Source organism: Pseudophryne corroboree (assembly GCF_028390025.1).
Source record: "Pseudophryne corroboree isolate aPseCor3 chromosome 3 unlocalized genomic scaffold, aPseCor3.hap2 SUPER_3_unloc_24, whole genome shotgun sequence".
Lineage (NCBI taxonomy): Eukaryota > Metazoa > Chordata > Amphibia > Anura > Myobatrachidae > Pseudophryne > Pseudophryne corroboree.
In genome coordinates, this window is record NW_026967513.1 from 457,009 (window position 1) to 472,662 (window position 15,654).

At 47.5% G+C, this 15,654-nt stretch overlaps 1 protein-coding gene across 1 annotated transcript in view; it reads left to right on the forward strand.

Moving 5' to 3' along the window:
* The first annotated feature begins 5,733 nt into the window (after positions 1-5,733).
* Positions 5,734-15,654, forward strand: part of LOC134983790 (zinc finger protein OZF-like) — a 41,145-nt gene continuing 31,224 nt past the window's right edge. Inside the window, exon 1 of the mRNA XM_063949424.1 lies at positions 5,734-6,092. Coding sequence (XP_063805494.1) covers positions 5,759-6,092 — 334 coding nt within the window. The 5' untranslated portion in view covers positions 5,734-5,758. The remainder of the gene's footprint in view (positions 6,093-15,654) is intronic.

A 15,654-nucleotide genomic window follows, 5' to 3' on the forward strand; every position in this document is an offset into this window, starting at 1 on the left:
ATATGGGTCTCCACTTGGAGCAATTGTCCTCACGATTGTTGAGCAATCCCTACTTCACGGCAATGAATAGCATGGTTTCCATGGAAGATCTAATTGTAGCGCTCCTAGACAACCTGAAACAGGAAGGTAGTACGTGGAGCTCTCCACCCTGGAATCCCTGACACCCGTGGTCTGCTCGTTACATATAGTGGGGTGATGATCTGTGTTACCTGTCCCAGGATAAGCATAGCCCCACTGTAGATCCGTGGGGGTGGCTCCAGAACATACAGAAGTCCCTGTTATTGGCACCTGTCTCTGATAGGTGAGTGGTGCTTAGTCTCCCTAGTGTATAATTTCCAAGTTTAGGTGACCCTGCGCTCTCTCCGAGCTGCTTTCATCATTATACACCACCGCACTCTGTATGACTGCTACCCGGCTGGGCATTATCTAATGGATATGGAGTCTCTAGAGGTGATATTTATACTCCTCAGATCCACCAATGCTGCTGGTCCCTGTGCTACTGTGCTGGGGACTGGTACTTTAATAGTTAAAGGATGATAGGGGAGTATGCAGACTAGCAGGATTTATATGGGGGCATCCTGCACTTACAATGATAGTGTGCCCGGTATGGTCCTCCCCCCGACTCCACCTCCACCAACAACCGGGCTCTTCCTGCAGGTTGGATGGGATGAGGGACACAGCTCTGCCTCGGGGGGGGGGGGGGGGGGACTGTCTGCTACAGCTGGTCTCCTCCCATGTACTGCCTGCCCCGCCAGCGCTCCGCCTCCCAGCACTCTCCATGACAACCAGGTACCGGGACGTCCCTGCTCGGCGTCCACCAGGGGAAACTAACACAGCGCTTCTCACCAGCAGCGGGAGACATCCAATTCCTTTCCCCCACAGGGGCTCTCTCACTCGCAGGGAACCGCCTTCCTGTAAGCTCCCATGTCTCAGCCGCCAGCCTTTTTCTCTCCCCTTAGTCAGCCCACCAACAAAACCGCCACTACACGCGCCCAGCCACCTCTCTTAGCACACGGGATCTCTGGAAGCTTCTCCACGATCTCCGCTGCGCTTGCCAGAGTCCCCTCACCTTCAGCAGGCACAGAATATTAACATGCATAAACACACTATACATTATTGGATCACTAGAAAGATCCAAGTTATTATCACATATATGGTGTACATCAGTTGGCAGCATCTCTATTACCTTATAGATCTACACATTCATTCATTGATTTGCCCCCTCATAGTGTCCCAAGGCCTTCAGATCACTAGGGTACTACAGTAATAGTACAGGGACATGACTGGGGAGGTGAGGGGATCTGGGAGCGTCACAATAACGTCACTTATATCTATAGTAATAATACAGGGACATGACTGGGGAAGTGAGGGGATCTGGGAACGTCACAATAACGTCACTTATATGTATAGTAATAATACAGGGACATGACTGGGGAGGTGAGGGGATCTGGGAGCGTCACAATAATGTCACTTATATCTATAGTAATAAAACAGGGACATGACTGGGTAGGTGAGGAGATCTGGGAGTGTCACAGTGACATCACTTATATCTATAGTAATAATACCGGGACATGACTGGGGAGGTGAGGGGATCTGGGAGCGTCACAGTGCCATCACTTCTATCTATAGTAATAATACAGGAAAATGACTGGGGAGGTGAGGGGATCTGGAAGTGTCACAATAACGTCACTTATATCTATAGTAATAATACAGGAACATGACTGGGGAGGTGAGGGGATCTGGGAGTGTCACAGTGACATCACTTATATCTATAGTAATAATACAGGGACATGACTGGGGAGGTGAGGGGATCTGGGAGCGTCACAATAACGTCACTTATATCTATAGTAAGAACACAGGGACATGACTGGGGAGGTGAGGGGATCTGGGAGCGCCACAGTGACGTCACTTATATCTCTATAGTTATATTACAGGGAAGTGACTGGGGTCTGAGGAGACTTAGGAGTACAGTAGCACCAGGGGATGTGTCTGGGTGATGACTGGAGAGGTGACTGCTGGGAATGGGACATTATACAGTAACACCAGGGAACGTGTCTGGGTGATGACTGGAGAAGTGACTGCTGGGAATGGGACTTTATACAGTAACACCAGGGAACGTGTCTGGGTGATGACTGGGGAGGTGACTGCTGGGAATGGGACTTTATACAGTAACACCGGGGGACGTGTCTGGGTGATGGCTGGAGAGGTGACTGCCGGAAATGGGACATTATACAGTAACACCGGGGGACGTGTCTGGGTGATGACTGGAGAGGTGACTGCTGGGAATGGGACATTATACAGTAACACCAGTGGATGTTTCTGGGTGATTGTCAGGATTCTAATTTAGTATGTCCCCGGAGGGGCACTAGTGGGTCAGTGTAGGAGTGATAGAGGAAACTGGGAAACGGACAAAAGTTCCGTGCATGTGCGCTTGATATTTATTATCACACAGGGATAACCGATGACAGGAACAATGAATAATAACTTAATCCGATAAATGAATATTTCAAAAGTCACTGGTAACAAATAAGCAATGAAGATGAGCTTGAAACTTGAAATAAATGATAAGGCAATAATGAAATCAGATGCAGCAAACAAAACTCTGGTATATAACGAATAGCCATCAAAGCACACAGTCTCTGTAGAAGCGTACGTCTTTAAGCCAAGCAAGGCCCTAGCAGGAGACAGTCCCAACACAGCAAGATGTTAAGTGCTGAGAACTGAGAAAACACCTGAGGAAAGTCTCTTACTGCAGATTGGTGTAGCAGACTGTGGCTAGAGTTTGTAGCAAACTGGAACAATGAAGACTGGAGACTGGAACACAGGAACTTGCACACTGAATGTGACTCGCAGGAGAGCTGGAGTGGTAGCTGCTACTTGTAGTTCCACAGGAACACTGGAACAGGGAAACAACTTGGAGATGCCAGAAATAGGAGATTGCTGGAAACAAAGAATTGAAGACTGGAACCTGGAACTGGAAACTGGAACTGAACTGGAACTGCTGGGACCTGTAGTTCCACAGGTCCAATACACAGGGGTATCTCTGCAGACAGAGGACTGCAAACAGGAGACGCCTGTTCACAGAATGTGACGTGTTGTCCAAGGCGATGAGACTGAGCCAGGAACTGGAGTTTATACCCCTTGGTCTGTGATGATTGGGTGTGGCATCTCTGTGAGAGCACACCCCGCTGGATTAGGTGTTCAGATCAGCTGTGAGTTAGCTGAAGCACTGTGTACTCCAGGCTGCAGTAGACTGAAAACTAGAACTGGAACAGAAATGAACTGCTGGAACCTGTAGTTCCACAGTAGTGATGCGATGGAGAATGCAGATTCATGACAGTGATGACTGGAGAGGTGACTGCTGGGAATGGGACATTATACAGTAACACCAGGGGATGTGTCTGGGTGATGACTGGAGAGGTGACTGCTGGGAATGGGGCATTATACAGTAACACCAGGGGACGTGTCTGGGTGATGACTGGAGAGGTGACTGCTGGGAATGGGACATTATACAGTAACACCAGGGGACGTGTCTGGGTGATGACTGGAGAGGTGACTGCTGAGAATGGGACATTATAAAGTAACACCGGGGGATGTGTCTGGGTGATGACTGGAGAGGTGACTGCTGGAAATGGGGCATTATATAGTAACACCAGGGGACGTGTGTGGGTGATGACTGGAGAGGTGACTGCTGGGAATGGGACATTATACAGTAACACCAGTGGATGTTTCTGGGCGATGACTGGAGAGGTGACTGCTGGGAATGGGACATTATACAGTAACACCAGGGAACGTGTCTGGGTGATGACTGGGGAGGTGACTGCTGGGAATGGGACTTTATACAGTAACACCGGGGGACGTGTCTGGGTGATGGCTGGAGAGGTGACTGCCGGAAATGGGACATTATACAGTAACACCGGGGGACGTGTCTGGGTGATGACTGGAGAGGTGACTGCTGGGAATGGGACATTATACAGTAACACCAGTGGATGTTTCTGGGTGATGACTGGAGAGGTGACTGTTGGGAATGGGACATTATGCAGTAACACCAGGGGATGTGTCTGGGTGATGACTGGAGAGGTGACTGCTGGGAATGGGGCATTATACAGTAACACCAGGGGACGTGTCTGGGTGATGACTGGAGAGGTGACTGCTGGGAATGGGACATTATACAGTAACACCAGGGGACGTGTCTGGGTGATGACTGGAGAGGTGACTGCTGAGAATGGGACATTATACAGTAACACCGGGGGATGTGTCTGGGTGATGACTGGAGAGGTGACTGCTGGAAATGGGGCATTATATAGTAACACCAGGGGACGTGTGTGGGTGATGACTGGAGAGGTGACTGCTGGGAATGGGACATTATACAGTAACACCAGTGGATGTTTCCGGGTGATGACTGGAGAGGTGACTGTTGGGAATGGGACATTATACAGTAACACCAGGGGATGTGTCTGGGTGATGACTGGAGAGGTGACTGCTGGGAATGGGGCATTATACAGTAACACCAGGGGACGTGTCTGGGTGATGACTGGAGAGGTGACTGCTGGGAATAGGGCAATATACAGTAACACTGGGGGATGTGTCTGGGTGATGGCTGGAGAGGTGACTGCTAGTAATGGGACATTATACAGTAACACCAGGGGACGTGTCTGGGTGATGACTGGAGAGGTGACTGCTGGGAATGGGACATTATACAATAACACCAGGGGACGTGTCTGGGTGATGACTGGAGAGGTGACTGCTGGGAATGGGACATTATACAGTAACACCAGGGGATGTGTCTGGGTGATGACTGTATCACTGTGTGTGTCAGGTTCCTATAAGGTGTCAGGATGTCACTGTCTATGTCTCCATGCAGGAGGGGGAGTATATAGAGGAACACAGGGTTCTGTACAAGGACGTGATGATGGAAAATCACCGGCCCCTCACATCACTGGGTAAGAGGAGACTGTCATGTATTGTACAGGGGAGAGCAGGTATGGGGACCCCTATATACACACATCACCTGATAATCACATATATACACTGTACTCAGTCACTGTGTGTCTCCTACAGATGGGCCCAGTAACAGAGATACCACAGAGAGATGTCCCCGTCCTCTGTATTCCCAGGATTGTACAGAGGAGAATCACAGGATCCCACAGGAGGATCAGGTAGGTGGGATTTAGGGTCTCCCCAATATACCGAAGTGACTGTCACTATATGATGTTTAGAGAAGCTGTGTGTCATTATATTTGTCTTGTTTACATAGCGTGAAGCCCAATTAAATAATATTAAAATAAAAGATACAGAGGGAGAAGAAGAGACGTATGTGACTGATATAAAGGCAGAAGATACAGAGGGAGAAGAAGAGACGTATGTGACTGATATAAAGGCAGAAGATATAGAGAGAGAAGAAGAGACGTATGTGACTGATATAAAGGCAGAAGATATAGAGGGAGAAGAAGAGACGTATGTGACTGATATGAAGGCAGAAGATATAGCGGGAGAAGAAGAGACGTATGTGACTGGTATAAAGGCAGAAGATATAGAGAGAGAAGAAGAGACGTATGTGACTGATATAAAGGCAGAAGATATAGAGGGAGAAGAAGAGACGTATGTGACTGATATAAAGGCAGAAGATATAGAGGGAGAAGAAGAGACGTATGTGACTGATATAAAGGCAGAAGATATAGAGGGAGAAGAAGAGACGTATGTGACTGATATGAAGGCAGAAGATACAGAGGGAGAAGAAGAGACGTATGTGACTGATATGAAGGCAGAAGATACAGAGGGAGAAGAAGAGACGTATGTGACTGATATAAAGGCAGAAGATATAGAGGGAGAAGAAGAGACGTATGTGACTGATATAAAGGCAGAAGATATAGAAGGAGAAGAAGAGACATATGTGACTGATATACAGACAGAAGATATAGCGGGAGAAGAAGAGACGTATGTGACTGATATAAAGGCAGAAGATATAGAGGGAGAAGAAGAGACGTATGTCACTGATATAAAGGCAGAAGATATAGAGGGAGAAGAAGAGACGTATGTGAGGGGTGATCTGCAGTGTAAGGAGGAGGAGATCCCTAAAGATATCAGCACAGGTGAGTAATAAACACTTATTACAGAAGTCACATATTCTCCTTGCTCAGTCACTACAGCAATCTCTTATCCTACACCCTCCTCCGCCATCTGCCCTGTTCTCAGTTGGGTGTTTATAACACAAGGTTATCCATGACAAACATCACATGAAGAGAGTTATTACACACATCACTATAGTGTTATTAAAAGTAACAAGCAGAAGTTTATTTTTAGGGATCATATATAAGTAGTAGTGTGTTTTTTGTGGAGCGTCTAATTTGTATGGGATCGAAATTTCTCAGTTTAGCAACCTACTACAGGGGATCTGCATCTCTCCTCAGAATCCGGAGCACAGAGTCAGCAGTGAGTACTGGTTGTAAAGGGGCCCTAGTTACAGTTACACTTATGGTAACCATAGCTTCTTCATGGATCCAGGAGGCAGTTTGACAGACTTCCTCCCGCGGACCGCACACAACGCTGCTACTTTCTGGCTCTAAGCCCTGGGTCTCAGCTGCGCAGCTTCCCCGCCGCCCCCCTCCTTCTGCTGGCGCTGTGACAGAACAAACGGTCTAAATCAAAGTAAATAAAATAAAGAAAATAAAGAAAAGCAGGACAGACCTGCTGACAAACCCGTGGCATGGCGGTTTTCCTGCTCACCTGGGGTCCCCCTTGGGGGGCGCAGAGTTGGAAGGTTTTCGGGACGCCTGGGCCAAAAGATCACCGGACGTCTGGGTCAACAATATTTCCCAGGGTTACAGGATAGTTACAAGAGCGTCCGCACAGTCCATTTATTTGCAGCGCGAGGGCCTAGGTGCCCATTGTGAGCAGGAGCGTTACAGGAGGCAACTTCAAAGACTCCTGCATACAAAGGGTTAAGTCGCCAGTCCCGGATTCTCAATGAGGAACGGGATTTTATTCAAAACTTTTGGTAGTGCAAAATACCTTCATATCCCGATTTGGACCCATCACCAAGCTTAGTTAAGATTTGCACCGGTGTGGGATCACTACCGAATCAGGGCCCTGCCATTCGGTCTATCATCAGCTCCAAGAATCTTTATAAAGATCATAGCAATAGTGGTGACAGGATTGAGACAGGGGTCACGATCATACCTTATCTAGACGATCTACTGATCAAGGCCTCATCTCAGAAACAGCTGATAAAGGATGCTCAGACATCTCATCAATTTCTCATTCAACATGGGTGGATTGTGAACTTCCAGAAATCCAACCTCATGCCAACTCAACGGATTCAATTCCTCGGTCTCATCTTGGACACGATACAATTAAGAGTATTCCTACCAGAGAACTAGATCTAGGACCCACAGAGGTTAGTGGCTCAGGTACTAAGGACACAGACGGGTTCTCTACACCTCTGTGCTACTTCTCGAGAAGAGGGTGGCGTCATTCGCAGCTCTCCGGTACGGGGGACTTCATTCCTGACAATTGCAGATGAAACTCATTGCTCAGGGAGCAGGTTCGCACTGGCTTCTACATCGAAGAATCCAGCTTCCACCGCGCATACGAACCTACTTGATTTAGTGGTCGTTGCACAAGAATCTCGCAGCAGGCAAGAGATTCGGCATTTGGGATTGGAGGATCCTGACAACGGACGCCAGTCTCAGAGGTTGCGGTGCCGTCCTAGTGGAACAAATTCCTAACGGTTTGCAGATTCAAGATGGAATAAATCCAGTCAGTTATTGTGGGTTTAGAACATGGAGGGGTCATGGTATCCATGGACATAAAGGATGGACGTTACAGGAGAGCAGCCTACCCATAAACATTCTCCAACTGAGAGCAGTTTACAATGCGCTTCTCTTAGCCGCAGACCTAGTCATGGGTCAACACTTAAAGATACAGTCGGACAATGTCACGATGACTGCTTACATAAACCATCAAGTAGGAACAAGGAGCAGGATGGCGTTAAAGGAAGCCACAAAGATCTTGTTGTGGACAGAAAGGCGAAACATCATCCTCTCGGCAGTGTTCATTCCAGGTGTGGAAAACTGGGAAGCAGATTATCTCAGCCGCCAGGACATGCATCCGGGAGAGTGGTGTCTACATTCACGGATTTTCGACATGGTGGTGAGGAGATGGGGTCTACCTCAAGTCGATCTAATGGCGTCTTGGCAAAACCATCAGCTGCCCAGATATGTGTCCAGGACAAAAGATCCAGCAGCAGAAGGAGTGGACGCATTAACACTTCCTTGGTGTTACAGGAGGGTTTACATTTTTCCACCTTTCCCACTCATACCCAGGGTTCTGAAACGGTTGAAACGAGAACGAGTGTGGGCATTTCTAATCGCACTAGATTGGCCCCGCAGGGGTTGTTACTCAGACCTGCGAGGGTTACTAGTGGAAGATCTTTGGCGGTTACCTTAGAGGGAGGACCTGCTATCTCAGGGACTGTTCCAACACCCACACCTGCACAGGCTGCGTTTAACGGCGTGGCTATTGAAACCCGGATCTTAAGAAATAGAGGGATACGAAGAACGGCCATTCCTATGATGTTTGCCGCTTGGAAGCCGGTCACAGCCATGCACTACTACAGGATTTGGAAGAGGTACATGGACTCGTGTCAAGAACATTGGTGGAATTCGACGAACTTCCACTTATCCAGACTTCTACTTTTCCATCAGGCCGGTCTAGATGTAGGACTGAGGCTGGGCTCTCTGAAGGTTCAAATTTCGTCTCTCTCCATCCTATTTCAACAAGCGGTTAGCATTCTTGTCAGAGGTTCAAACCTTTTTACTAGTGATGAGCGGGTTCGGTTTCTCGGAAACCGAACCCCCCCCGAACTTCACGCTTTTTACACGGGTCCGAGGCAGACTCGGATCTTCCCGCCTTGCTCGGCTAACCCGAGCGCGCCCGAACGTCATCATCCCGCTGTCGGATTCTCGCAAGGCTCGTATTCTATCGCGAGACTCGGATTCTATATAAGGAGCCACGCGTCGCCGCCATTTTCACACGTGCATTGAGATTGATAGGGAGAGGACGTGGCTGGCGTCCTCTCCATTTAGATAGAGAGTGAGACACTTGATTTACTGGAGCATTAGGAGTACTCAGAGAGTGCAGAGTTTTGCTGATAGTTATACTAGTGACCACCAGTTTTATTTATTATTTAATATAATCCGTTCTCTGCCTGAAAAAAAACGATACACAGTCACATACCATATCTGTGCTCAGCCTCAGTGTGCTGCATGATAATATCATCTATGTATATCTGACTGTGCTGAGTAGTGCTCACTGCTCACACAGCTTAATTGTGGGGGAGACTGGGGAGCAGTTATAGCAGGAGTACATATTTAACAGTGCACACTTTTGCTGCCAGAGTGCCAGTGTGACTGACCAGCAGTGACCACCAGTATATTGTCTGCCTGAAAAAGTTAAACACTCGTGTGGTGTTTTTTTTTTTTATTCTATAAACGCATTCTGCTGACAGTGTCCAGCAGGTCCGTCATTCATTATATTTCTATCTTCTTCATGCTAGTAGTTTAGGAGTCTGCAGTGCTGACAGTGTCCAGCAGGTCCGTCATTATATAATATATACCTGTCCTGCAGTAGTGATATATATATATTTTTTATATCATTATCATCCAGTCTATACTAGCAGACGCAGTACGGTAGTCCACGGCTGTAGCTACCTCTGTGTCGGCAGTCGCTCGTCCATAATTGTATACCTACCTGTGGTGGTTTTTTTTTTTCTATCTTCTTCATACTAGTAGTTTAGGAGTCTGCAGTGCTGACAGTGTCCAGCAGGTCCGTCATTATACAATATATACCTGTCCTGCAGTAGTGATATATATATATATATTTTTTTATATCATTATCATCCAGTCTATACTAGCAGACGCAGTACGGTAGTCCACGGCTGTAGCTACCTCTGTGTCGGCAGTCGCTCGTCCATAATTGTATACCTACCTGTGGTGGTTTTTTTTTTTTCTATCTTCTTCATACTAGTAGTTTAGGAGTCTGCAGTGCTGACAGTGTCCAGCAGGTCCATCATTATACAATATATACCTGTACTGCAGTAGTGATATATATATATTTTTTATATCATTATCATCCAGTCTATACTAGCAGACGCAGTACGGTAGTCCACGGCTGTAGCTACCTCTGTGTCGGCAGTCGCTCGTCCATAATTGTATACCTACCTGTGGTGGTTTTTGTTTTTCTATCTTCTTCATACTAGTAGTTTAGGAGTCTGCAGTGCTGACAGTGTCCAGCAGGTCCGTCATTATACAATATATACCTGTCCTGCAGTAGTGATATATATATATTTTTTATATCATTATCATCCAGTCTATACTAGCAGACGCAGTACGGTAGTCCACAGCTGTAGCTACCTCTGTGTCGGCACTGGCAGTCGCTCGTCCATAATTGTATACCTATCTGTGGTGGGTTTTTTTTTTTCTATCTTCTTCATACTAGTAGTTTAGGAGTCTGCAGTGCTGACAGTGTCCAGCAGGTCCGTCATTATATAATATATACCTGTCCTGCAGTAGTGATTATATATATATATATATATTTTATATCATTATCATCCAGTCTATACTAGCAGACGCAGTACGGTAGTCCACGGCTGTAGCTACCTCTGTGTCGGCAGTCGCTCGTCCATAATTGTATACCTACCTGTGGTGTTTTTTTTTTTTTTTTTCTATCTTCTTCATACTAGTAGTTTAGGAGTCTGCAGTGCTGACAGTGTCCAGCAGGTCCGTCATTATACAATATATACCTGTCCTGCAGTAGTGATATATATATATTTTTTATATCATTATCATCCAGTCTATACTAGCAGACGCAGTACGGTAGTCCACGGCTGTAGCTACCTCTGTGTCGGCAGTCGCTCGTCATCCATGAGTATACTAGTATCCATCCATCTCCATTGTTTACCTGAGGTGCCTTTTAGTTGTGCCTATTAAAATATGGAGAACAAAAATGTTGAGGTTCCAAAAATAGGGAAAGATCAAGATCCACTTCCACCTCGTGCTGAAGCTGCTGCCACTAGTCATGGCCGAGACGATGAAATGCCATCAACGTCGTCTGCCAAGGCCGATGCCCAATGTCATAGTACAGAGCATGTAAAATCCAAAACACCAAATATCAGTAAAAAAAGGACTCAAAAATCTAAAATAAAATCGTCGGAGGAGAAGCGTAAACTTGCCAATATGCCATTTACCACACGGAGTGGCAAGGAACGGCTGAGGCCCTGGCCTATGTTCATGGCTAGTGGTTCAGCTTCACATGACGATGGAAGCACTCAGCCTCTCGCTAGAAAAATGAAAAGACTTAAGCTGGCAAAAGCACAGCAAAGAACTGTGCGTTCTTCGAAATCACAAATCCACAAGGAGAGTCCAATTGTGTCGGTTGCGATGCCTGACCTTCCCAACACTGGACGTGAAGAGCATGCGCCTTCCACCATTTGCACGCCCCCTGCAAGTGCTGGAAGGAGCACCCGCAGTCCAGTTCCTGATAGTCAGATTGAAGATGTCAGTGTTGAAGTACACCAGGATGAGGAGGATATGGGTGTTGCTGGCGCTGGGGAGGAAATTGACCAGGAGGATTCTGATGGTGAGGTGGTTTGTTTAAGTCAGGCACCCGGGGAGACACCTGTTGTCCGTGGGAGGAATATGGCCATTGACATGCCTGGTGAAAATACCAAAAAAATCAGCTCTTCAGTGTGGAAGTATTTCAACAGAAATGCGGACAACATTTGTCAAGCCGTGTGTTGCCTTTGTCAAGCTGTAATAAGTAGGGGTAAGGACGTTAACCACCTCGGAACATCCTCCCTTATACGTCACCTGCAGCGCATTCATCATAAGTCAGTGACAAGTTCAAAAACTTTGGGCGACAGCGGAAGCAGTCCACTGACCAGTAAATCCCTTCCTCTTGTAACCAAGCTCACGCAAACCACCCCACCAACTCCCTCAGTGTCAATTTCCTCCTTCCCCAGGAATGCCAATAGTCCTGCAGGCCATGTCACTGGCAATTCTGACGAGTCCTCTCCTACCTGGGATTCCTCCGATGCATCCTTGCGTGTAACGCCTACTGCTGCTGGCGCTGCTGTTGTTGCTGCTGGGAGTCGATCGTCATCCCAGAGGGGAAGTCGTAAGACCACTTTTACTACTTCCACCAAGCAATTGACTGTCCAACAGTCCTTTGCGAGGAAGATGAAATATCACAGCAGTCATCCTGCTGCAAAGCGGATAACTGAGGCCTTGGCATCCTGGGCGGTGAGAAACGTGGTTCCGGTATCCATCATTACTGCAGAGCCAACTAGAGACTTGTTGGAGGTACTGTGTCCCCGGTACCAAATACCATCTAGGTTCCATTTCTCTAGGCAGGCGATACCGAAAATGTACACAGACCTCAGAAAAAGACTCACCAGTGTCCTAAAAAATGCAGTTGTACCCAATGTCCACTTAACCACGGACATGTGGACAAGTGGAGCAGGGCAGACTCAGGACTATATGACTGTGACAGCCCACTGGGTAGATGTATGGACTCCCGCCGCAAGAACAGCAGCGGCGGCACCAGTAGCAGCATCTCGCAAACACCAACTCTTTCCTAGGCAGGCTACGCTTTGTATCACCGCTTTCCAGAATACGCACACAGCTGAAAACCTCTTACGGCAACTGAGGAAGATCATCGCAGAATGGCTAACCCCAATTGGACTCTCCTGTGGATTTGTGGCATCGGACAACGCCAGCAATATTGTGTGTGCATTAAATCTGGGCAAATTCCAGCACGTCCCATGTTTTGCACATACCTTGAATTTGGTGGTGCAGAATTATTTAAAAAACGAGAGGGGCGTGCAAGAGATGCTGTCGGTGGCCAGAAGAATTGCGGCACACTTTCGGCGTACAGGCACCACGTACAGAAGACTGGAGCACCACCAAAAACGCCTGAACCTGCCCTGCCATCATCTGAAGCAAGAAGTGGTAACGAGGTGGAATTCAACCCTCTATATGCTTCAGAGGTTGGAGGAGCAGCAAAAGGCCATTCAAGCCTATACAACTGAGCACGATATAGGAGGTGGAATGCACCTGTCTCAAGCGCAGTGGAGAATGATTTCAACGTTGTGCAAGGTTCTGCAACCTTTTGAACTTGCCACACGTGAAGTCAGTTCAGACACTGCCAGCCTGAGTCAGGTCATTCCCCTCATCAGGCTTTTGCAGAAGAAGCTGGAGACATTGAAGGAGGAGCTAACACAGAGCGATTCCGCTAGGCATGTGGGACTTGTGGATGGAGCCCTTAATTCGCTTAACAAGGATTCACGGGTGGTCAATCTGTTGAAATCAGAGCACTACATTTTGGCCACCGTGCTCGATCCTAGATTTAAAACCTACCTTGGATCTCTCTTTCCGGCAGACACAAGTCTGCTGGGGTTCAAAGAACTGCTGGTGAGAAAATTGTCAAGTCAAGTGCAACGCGACCTGTCAACATCTCCTCCTTCACATTCTCCCGCAACTGGGGGTGCGAGGAAAAGGCTCAGAATTCCGAGCCCACCCGCTGGCGGTGATGCAGGGCAGTCTGGAGCGACTGCTGATGCTGACATCTGGTCCGGACTGAAGGACCTGACAACGATTACGGACATGTCGTCTACTGTCACTGCATATGATTCTCTCCCCATTGAAAGAATGGTGGAGGATTATATGAGTGACCGCATCCAAGTAGGCACGTCAGACAGTCCGTACTTATACTGGCAGGAAAAAGAGGCAATTTGGAGGCCCTTGCACAAACTGGCTTTATTCTACCTAAGTTGCCCTCCCACAAGTGTGTACTCCGAATGAGTGTTTAGTGCCGCCGCTCACCTTGTCAGCAATCGGCGTACGAGGTTACATCCAGAAAATGTGGAGAAGATGATGTTCATTAAAATGAATTATAATCAATTCCTCCTTGGAGACATTCACCAGCAGCAATTGCCTCCACAAAGTACACAGGGAGCTGAGATGGTGGATTCCAGTGGGGACGAATTGATAATCTGTGAGGAGGGGGATGTACACGGTGATATATCGGAGGATGATGATGAGGTGGACATCTTGCCTCTGTAGAGCCAGTTTGTGCAAGGAGAGATTAATTGCTTCTTTTTTGGTGGGGGTCCAAACCAACCCGTCATTTCAGTCACAGTCGTGTGGCAGACCCTGTCACTGAAATGATGGGTTGGTTAAAGTGTGCATGTCCTGTTTATACAACATAAGGGTAGGTGGGAGGGCCCAAGGACAATTCCATCTTGCACCTCTTTTTTCTTTCATTTTTCTTTGCGTCATGTGCTGTTTGGGGAGTAGTTTTTGGAAGGGCCATCCTGCGTGACACTGCAGTGCCACTCCTAGATGGGCCAGGTGTTTGTGTCGGCCACTTGGGTCGCTTATCTTAGTCACACAGCTACCTCATTGCGCCTCTTTTTTTCTTTGCGTCATGTGCTGTTTGGGGGGTGTTTTTTGGAAGGGCCATCCTGCGTGACACTGCAGTGCCACTCCTAGATGGGCCAGGTGTTTGTGTCGGCCACTAGGGTCGCTTAGCTTACTCACACAGCTACCTCATTGCGCCTCTTTTTTTTCTTCTTTGCGTCATGTGCTGTTTGGGGAGTAGTTTTTGGAAGGGCCATCCTGCGTGACACTGCAGTGCCACTCCTAGATGGGCCAGGTGTTTGTGTCGGCCACTTGGGTCGCTTATCTTAGTCACACAGCTACCTCATTGCGCCTCTTTTTTTCTTTGCGTCATGTGCTGTTTGGGGGGTGTTTTTTGGAAGGGCCATCCTGCGTGACACTGCAGTGCCACTCCTAGATGGGCCAGGTGTTTGTGTCGGCCACTAGGGTCGCTTAGCTTACTCACACAGCTACCTCATTGCGCCTCTTTTTTTTCTTCTTTGCGTCATGTGCTGTTTGGGGGGTGTTTTTTGGAAGGGTCATCCTGCGTGACACTGCAGTGCCACTCCTAGATGGGCCAGGTGTTTGTGTCGGCCACTTGGGTCGCTGAGCTTAGTCATCCAGCGACCTCGGTGCAAATTTTAGGACTAAAAATAATATTGTGAGGTGTGAGGTGTTCAGAATAGACTGAAAATGAGTGGAAATTATGGTTATTGAGGTTAATAATACTTTGGGATCAAAATGACCCCCAAATTCTATGATTTAAGCTGTTGTTTTTTAGGGTTTTTTGAAAAAAACACCCGAATCCAAAACACACCCGAATCCGACAAAAAAATTTCGGTGAGGTTTTGCCAAAACGCGTTCGAACCCAAAACACGGCCGCGGAACCGAACCCAAAACCAAAACACAAAACCCGAAAAATTTCCGGTGCTCATCACTACTTTTTACAGGAGGTTCTGAGGATACAACCCCCTTTTCATCCTAACACTGCGCCATGGGACTTAAATTTGGTGTTGGAATGTTTGAGATCTCCAACTTTTGAGCCTTTAGGCAGAACAGACCTGAAATATTTATTTTGGAAGGTCACATTATTGCTTGCCTTGGTTTCGGCCAGGCGTGTTTCTGAGTTGGGAGCCTTATCATGTTTCATGAGGTTAGGGCAGAACTCCTTACAAAAGCAGATTTCCTTCCTAAGGTTGGTTTCGGGATTTCACGTAAA